Here is an 8,887-nt window from a genome sequence, read left to right as displayed (position 1 = left end):
AGATTTTCAATTTTATGTGGCGATTGTTATGATGATTTTAAAGCATGGGTTTTACAATTAGTTTAAAAATATGGTGTTATGCAAACAAATTCATAATCTTAAAATTAAATTGTACCCTGAATCATTTTCGTTACTTCGGACAAGTTATGCTTTATATTAACTTATTTTGGTTGCTGAAAAGGCTTTTGGATTCGTAGCGAATAAAGAAAAATATGGTTAATATTAACTTTTAAATGAAAGTTAAAAAAAAACGATTTTTTTTCGAATGAAGGATTTTCTAATCCAATAGAAAATCAATTTAGAAATTAAGAGTTGCATAAATCTAGCCAAATCACGCACTCTGTAAAAAGTGTTACAATCTGAGCTTATAATAGCCTTCCTAAATTTTATTTTCGAATCAAACAGGTAAAGTGGTTTATTTACATAGTAATATTTTTATTAAATATTTTTTTGCATTATAAATTTAATAAATATTATTATGTAATAAAAATAATTTTTATATAGAGTAATTACACATTTATATTTAAAGTGTTGAATTTTAAATAGTGCTGATTAATTTAATATATTATATTACTATTATTTATAATTGTACTATTTAGTTTTACTTGAGATAAATTTATCTGGAAAACATTTTTAAATAATGATAAGTACTACATATTTATATTTAAATATGACGAAATTTTTTTTTTTGAATCTGTATGATTTTCATATATATTTGTATATTTCAATATTGTATAGGGTTTATTTATCTAGAATGCATTTTGAATTATTATTTGCTCGAGTTTATTCAAACCAACCAAATTGCTTTGGAAGATTTTGGGTATAGAATGAATTTTCTTGAAAACTTCTGATGTTATAGTTTTATTTTTCTTACATTTTATAACACGCTTTTGGATTATACGAAAGTTCAGTAGTTGTAATAACACTGAATTTCATTCTGAATGAAATATCGAACAGAATTCATTTTTCATAATTGAAATGGGATTATAATTAATATTATGCTGCAAAATGAAAGTATAATATCGATATTTTCTTTTTAACGATAAATATAATCTTTTAAATTTAAGCACTATTAAAAGCGCAAATTTTTATATTCAGGAAGAGGAGCTGAGAGGAAATGTTATCACTGAATTAATAACTTAATATTTTATAATAATCATCTAATTAAAAAAGTCAAAAAATAAATTTCAGAAAAAAATTTTAACCTGTAGAAAAAATTGAACTTAATTTTGATACCGTGTGATAGAAAGAATTTTAGCCCATTTTCACGCTTTTTTTTAGGAACCAGAAAAAAAAAGTTATTGCTATTAATTATAAGGATTTATTTTGCAGAAACAAGGTTTTTTTTTCCTATCATAATATATTAATAACGTATAAATATTTACAATTAAGGTTAAAACACGGTGTGTTATGAAAGTGGTAGGTAATTGCTCCTCTTGGGGTAAACAGCTAATGTTCTCATGTAGATGCATAAATCATTCTTAAATCATTCTTCATATCGTATTTGCTCGGAGATTCATATACCGTTGTTCTGTTTAGATATTTCTACATTTCCTTGGTAAAAGCAGCTCACTTGAAACGACACATCAGCAGCAGATCGTTGCAGATATTTTATCAGACATTTCTCGACCCTCCCCACAACTGCTGATGAAGCTGGGCGAGATTGTGTCCGGCGGGGAGAGTGCGGTGGGTGCCCTCCCGATCAGCCTGGGGCACCTGGCCTCATCAGCGGAGCCCGGTGTAAAAAACAGAATATCAGATCTGTTCTCGGATCTGCTTCTGGATAAAGAATGTGACGGGGATCCTGATTTGATGGATCTTCTAGAAGCCGTAGGAAATCTGAAGTGTGATCGGATCACACCGCGTATTCTGGAGGTGAGTCTGGCAATTTTTTAATTCCCTTTTAAGATGGATGAGTGATTTCATAGTGAAAAATTTAGGTTCGATTCCCAGTGGCCCATCCAGCTTCAGATAGACAGATACGGAAGTAAATGTTGCCACACCGCTCTTCTTAAAATTGTAGAGCCTTCAGCACACTAACGTTTCACTTCTTTTGAAAAGAAAAAAATTAAGCGCTGAACATAGAAGTGACAACTTCTTGAAGCTAGAGCAGAAGAGGACGATTCTGTAAGAGGAAAATTGCTTTTTTATGTACTCACATTCGATGATCTTTAGCCAGCTATTGGCAAAATAAACAACAGATAACCACTTATGATAACAATAGTTTTTTAAAGGCTTATTACTACATTTCCGCTCATATCGAAATGATCTTATGCTTTACAATTACTGAAAACGTGTCTTATTTCATGTTCATGCCACGAAAAAATAGATGGGTAGGGAAGAGGGTACTAATATGAACAGTGTTTATAAAATTAAGATTGAAACGTAATACAATGTTCCTAATTATCATATTTAATACACTGTGATGAAAAAAAGCACGGATCACTCTAAATACTTCCCGTACTGGGATTCAATCTTAATGTCTCACGGGGATGACTTTAAATGAGTTAATTAATTAGAACAGACAATATCTTAATTACAAAATTAGATGCAAAAACATTTTTCTGAATAAACATACTTTTTTTTGTACGGATGTAATGATTTCTGACCCCCGATAGTCGCAATCTGGAAAATATGTCCCAATTGATTGAACTGGAGAGAAGTCGAAAGTTAGGATCCCTTAATGTTAATTTTACTTTTTGCGTATATCGCCATATATTGATAATATTTTGAGCGGATTGAAAACTCTTTGCACACAATTATAAAATTCGAGCATCCAAAGATAATTCTATTACTTATCATTTTTACTAATTTTATACAATAGTAGTCGAATTTTTTTTCTTTTTTTAATGTTACGTTGGAAAATAGGAGTGGAAGAAATGTAAGGATTACGTAATTTTTGAAAAATATAGCATATATATAATTTTATATAGCAAAACACGAAATTTGAGCAAAATCGGTTAAGCAATTTTCGAGAATTTAAAAAATAATCATTTATTTAAAAAAAATAATAACAGACCTTTGCATTTTGAGTAATTTCTGCATTTTGAGAATGTTTAAGCTTTTGGATTTATTTTTTATTAAACATTCAAATATCTCCTGCGATATTACGTATATCAACTATTTGTTAACTATTTATAAAAACAGTATTACCGCAGTTACTTAAATTGCTTTTATTTAGCTTATTGTTTAGTTTTTTTTTAACTTAAATATCCACAAATTAAATAATTTACATTAGCTTAACTCAGTTTGCTTATATTGCTCTTTATACCAATATTTTGCTCTCTTTTTATTAATGTTTTTATTGTTCCTAATGACACACTTGGACAGATCAAGCTCTCTAGCCATTAGCCTTGCGAATTAAGTCAGGAAGGTTTCATTTGACAATAGAACAGTGAAAACACTACTCAGTTCAGAACCTCCTGGTAGATAGCAGCACAGCACACCTGAGAGGTCACAATTTAGACATAGATCTGAAGTGGAAGCGTACTGTTCAGCGATCGACCTGCGGATGGGATTTAAGAATACTGGATGTTGAGGCTATAACAGAGGGGGGAGGGAGGTTTCTCCTCATTCCTTATCCGGTCTTATCAGGGTTCCTCCAGATTTTTCAACTGGGAGAGAAGGAATTATTAGATTTTGAATTATATTACCTATTGTAAAGAGAGATTAGATTTTTCTGAATCGGAAACTTTTTACGTGACATAGTCGACAATTTTTTCTAAAAAATTTAATTATTTTTTTTAATTATTAATTCAGTAATTATTAGTTTAATTATAAGTCGGTAATTTTTCATTGGTAATAATTTAATTATTTTTAATTAGATTTTTTAATTAGACTTTTTAATAAAATTTTTTAATTATTTATTTTTTATTTATAATTTTTTAAACTTGTAATCATTTTTAAATATGCATGTTTTGGGATGTAAAATAAACTAGATTCCTATTTTTATGTTATTTGTGAATTAGATTTCGCTAAAAGAGGTTACTCTGTACTCTGCTCTTTTATACTATTTCAAATTAAAAAAACTGCTTGTTTCTTTTATGACTATGTTCGCTTAAGTACAGGGCGCAAAAAAGAAAGGAAAAAAAAAAGATATCACCTTGAATAATTTTTGTTCTAATGATCGGATATTCACGTGCTAAGCGTTAATCTTAATGGTTCCTGGAGATGATCTCAAATATGCTAATTATTTAGTACCAATTATTGAGTTATGCAATTGGATACAAAAAACGCACTTTCTCTAAATAAACCTATCTTCTGCTCTTCCAGAAACAGGAAACTACACAGGCATTCAAAGTGAGAGGTCAGGATATTTTTGATCCAAAATGTCATTTATGTTGAAAGATTCATCCGATGTATGAAATCCGAATTAGAATGGTTTAACTTTCCGATTCCCAGTACACAAACAGTTATTCTGGATGGTTAATTTTCATCCTTTTTCTAATGGTTTCGATAATGTGCCTGTGCAGTTTAATAGTCCTGCGAAGTAATTCGAAATTTTGTTCACAAGGATCTGCTGGATTTAAAATAGTTCTAGATCATTTGATTTTATGCATTAGAAAAGATTGTGTGAATCTTGGTGTAAAATTTGGCCCTGCAAATGCATTAGAAAATGGTAAATATCCCATCAAACGAGTCCTATGCTAAGTGTATCCTATTCCTAAAAGGAAACATTCTTTTTACTTAAGGCTATATTTTCAGGAAAAATGCCAAAGAAAAGTGATTATGGGATGTGTAGATGATTTCAGCGGATCATTTTAAAACTCTCCCCGAAACATTATAAAATTCAATTTAAATTTTATTTCAGCGTGTGTATAGTAGTTTACAATTCTCTTTAGAACTGAATTTCTCACAAAACACTATTTATTGGTACGGAACGAATGGGTAAAAACAGAGAAATATTTTCGAAGACGTGAATGGAAATACATTATTTGGATTTAATCTCTCACCAGATTTATGTTTGGGGGGAGAGGAGACACCTGATTAAACATAACAATATACGATTAGAACTGTTATTCAACAAAGAGCAAATTGTATGCGTCATTATTTCCGCCGAATTTGAACATTTAATCGAGATTAACAAATCAAGAATTATTTTGTATGACTTCGGAAACTGAAAAATGGATGGATTACAACTATTTCATATTATGTCTCAATATCTTATTTTCAAGGAGTTTATTCCAGGGACACCTTGCCAGCAAATAAATAGTTTACTATGCGGTCCATGAATGATGATAGATATGGGCAGTAAAGTGGATAGAAGTCTTTCTCCTTTTTAATAAGAATTTTTTTTCTTTTTCAAAGGTGTTCTCTTTTGTGAAAGTTTCCTGAAAATGTCCTTGTGAGGAACTAAACGTGTTTTTTGAGTTCTTGTAAGCGGAATACTATCCCTAAGTACATTCAGCACACAGAGTTTTAATCTCATTCCTTGAACATTTTTTAATCAATGGTTTGAAATGTTTCATTTTAGAGATTAGTTTTATGATTTCAAATGTATGTCTTTATAAACTAGTATTTAATAACTCTAGCCTTTTTATAACTCTTGGAGGAAACGTGCACATGCTTTGACAATGTTTAGAATGTGAAGGGGAGGAAGCAAAAAGGTGACATGAGTTCATTGGTTTTAGGACAGCCGGAATCGTTTAAGTCAGGGATGGACAAACTACGACCAGCGAGCCAACTACGGCCCGCCGGAAGATTTCATTCTGCCAGCGGATAGAATTTTAATTTGCCGATCCGTGACGAATATATATAATATACATTCATTTTCTTGTCTACTTTGTTTAAAGCTATTTTTGCTCTTTCTTTTTCAACAAATTACTGATGACCTTTTTACTTTCTCTATTTTGTTCCTACCAAACATGAATTGATGGAAATAGCTGGCACAGACAGCTTCAATTGTTAAATTTGAAAGCAAAAGTTCTTTACAGAATAGCCTTATATTGGCGCCATCTGAAGCAGTTGTGTCTAAATTTGCCAAAGTTTGAGTTTTACAAATCATTACTAAAAGCTAGATTCCAAAATTTAGTATTTCAGGCCCAGAAAATCAGAGCTATGCTTGCTTCATCTTACATATGTGAGCAAGTGTTTTCAAACTCGAACATCGTGAAAAATCACTTCAGAAGTAGACTAACAGACAAACATTTAGCCTTGTACCTTAAAATATGTCCATCTCACTTAGAACCTCAATATAAGGAACTTTTAAAAATGAAATATACTATATGAAATGTAAGCAATTTCATTAATCTCATTAAATATTTAAATTAAAACCTGTATATCATTTTTCTATTATAGAAGTTTTTACTTCACCAACCAAACTTTTTTTTCTTCGAGTTCTTGACCTCGATCAAAAAAGTTTCCCCCTAGTCTAAGTTGTAGCACACCCTGCCTGATAAAAATTCTAGAAACTTTCGCCTCTCAAATCTTTTCACTTAAATATGTGAAAACATAAACAAAAATGATACAAAGCTTGGTTCATAGCTTCAGTCCTTGGTTCCAGTCTATTCGATGAATATTTATTGTCATCCATCTCCATTGCATTTTTTACTGTACTGAGAGTTCTTGAGGGGGAAAAACAGTTTTTGGAAAGTACATACTTAACAGAAACTCTCTACAGCAAGAAAAGCAAGTCTTTTAATAATGATAAAATTTCCCGAAGGTAGTAAAAAATCTTCTAAATCTAGCACTATGGCACACACTAGCTCTATATTCCCAGTCGAATGAACGAGGTTAGGACACGTGCATACGAATGCTGGTACATCTCCAGGAAACAAGAAGTGTGCAAGGATTCATCGGTATCACACTTTAAGTTGATATCCAAAAGCTTTCGAAGTGGTCACTTCATAACACTCTCGAAAAAATTTCGATTTACGAAGATACAACCAGCTTGTTATGATTCGTCTATTCGGTGCTTGTATTATACAAGATAATGATCAATTAAAGACATTTCTCTCATTTCTTTGAATGCTTTTTACCACACTTAAAGATTTATAATGAGAAAATTTTGTAAATGATTTAGTCAGCTGTGAATCATTTCATTCATGAGATTATCAATTACAATCAGTGCATCAGAAAATTGATTTAAATCGGAGGGAAGTCCTTTCACTTTTGAGACTACACTATACGTTTTGGAAATGGCTTTATTATGGTGTTTTCAATCACTTTCCTTATATAATGATGGCTATTCCCACTGTCAGTTGGTCCAGAAAAGATCATTGCAACTTCAATAGATCTGTGATAAATTAAATGTCTCTGTCATTCCCTCTCTATATATAGCAGTCTTTTTCTAATTTCGTTAATTCCATTTTTTTAAGGTAAGCTATCTTGCAACGGGTAATGAACGAATGGTATACTACTGATGCGGCTTTTACATTTTTCTTGTCTTGTATTTGAAATGAATAGCTCAGGCATATATTGCAAAAACATCTATGCAAGTAATAAGTATTTATATCCCGTAATAAATTTAGAAAAATACTGCATATCAATTAAATATACTTACGATTGCATATTTAAATCACTTATTTAAATGCAATTGACTTGTGTCTTACAGGCTTATGCAGTGTCTTTAAATGAGAGCCACTGTTTAATAGCATTTGTATTTCCTTCATCAGCATATTGTATTGTTTCATAGTCAAAGCTAGCTGGCTGCTTAAGATCATCATAAAATGCTTCCATGCTAACTACACAAAGTCTGACATGCAAATGAAAAGGAAAAGATTACATGCTAAGTCTGTTTATAGTTTGTGGAAAATACTGTGTACAAAAATGAACATAGAACTGCAGTGCAATACCACTTTTTATAAGCAATATTTTATAAAACTTGTAGTTCTATTTATATCAAAACAATAAACCATAATTTCTTTGATAGTTATTTTTATGAATGTCAGTAAAATGTCAGTAAGAAAAAGAAAGGGCAAAATTTATAAAAAAAATTGCATTAGTATTTCTTGTCGAACTCTTCAGTGTAGAGTAAAATGTCCAAATTCAAGAATAAGGAATTCTCTGACAACTTTTCTCGACGTTTATAAGAGTTCTGTAATTCAGCTTATTTTATTCATTTTGAGCCAATGTATGCACCAAAATCAAATTAGAACCACTTCAGGTCTGCGAATTCAACATAAAAACATATTATTTTACATTTTATTGATAAACCAAAAATTCATTCTTCAAATTCAATAGGATCAAAATAATGGGTAGTCTTTCTTTAGTCATGGCTAGTATTACATTTTATTTACGGGTTTCCAAAAAAAGATGATCGATCATTTAGGGTTCCGTAGCTGTAAAAAATTAGGAACCGCTAGTCTAAGTCAATCTTTGTTTTATATGTGGTTGCTGTAGTTTTATCTTTCCATCCGGCTTAACTGGACCACACTGCACACACTCGGTAGAAGGTGTAGAAATCTTTTTTGGTTCTAAATGTCTTTTTTCGTTAACTTTAAGGGGAACCCCACCCTGAGATGGTAAAATATTAACGTTTTTCTTGAATTCTTTTTAAGTAATGGAGACGATGTAGAGACTCCTTGCTTTTTTTAATGTTATTTAGCTACAATTTAAGTCTATTTTGAAATTTTTTCTTTTACAAAATAATAAAAAATAAGTTGGTGGCAGCTCCGTGTGTGGCTGGTCATCAAAAAGTAGCACCTCACTGGCCTCATGGATTTAGAAATCCTGAAACATAGGAAAACGATTTTGTTTAGATTTTCTGAAACATAAAGACATTATCCGAAAAGTAGGATAGCGGTTTTTTGGTATTCGCAAAATTACCAAAATGGCTGCAACTTAAAAAAAAAGTTAAGTTTTTCATTAAAAAAATATTCATTAAAATACTAATATAAAATCGAAATATAAAAATATCAAAAAAATCCTATGCTACTTTCTAAAGAAT

The 8,887-nt window shown here is 30.7% G+C and overlaps 1 protein-coding gene across 4 annotated transcripts in view; it reads left to right on the top strand.

Moving 5' to 3' along the window:
- Nucleotides 1-8,887, top strand: part of LOC107442993 (uncharacterized) — a 128,669-nt gene that overhangs the window by 79,396 nt on the left and 40,386 nt on the right. For all 4 annotated transcript variants that reach the window (XM_087160496.1, XM_087160494.1, XM_087160495.1 and 1 more), the window contains one exon: nt 1,540-1,875. In XM_087160496.1, the coding sequence (XP_087016622.1) occupies nt 1,540-1,875 (336 nt within the window). The remainder of the gene's footprint in view (nt 1-1,539; nt 1,876-8,887) is intronic.

Source organism: Parasteatoda tepidariorum, chromosome 4, assembly GCF_982258835.1.
Source record: "Parasteatoda tepidariorum strain Cologne lab strain chromosome 4, Ptep-v5.0, whole genome shotgun sequence".
NCBI lineage: Eukaryota > Metazoa > Arthropoda > Arachnida > Araneae > Theridiidae > Parasteatoda > Parasteatoda tepidariorum.
The sequence above is the reverse complement of the archived record's forward strand: the minus strand, read 5'-3'. Positions and strand labels throughout refer to the sequence as shown.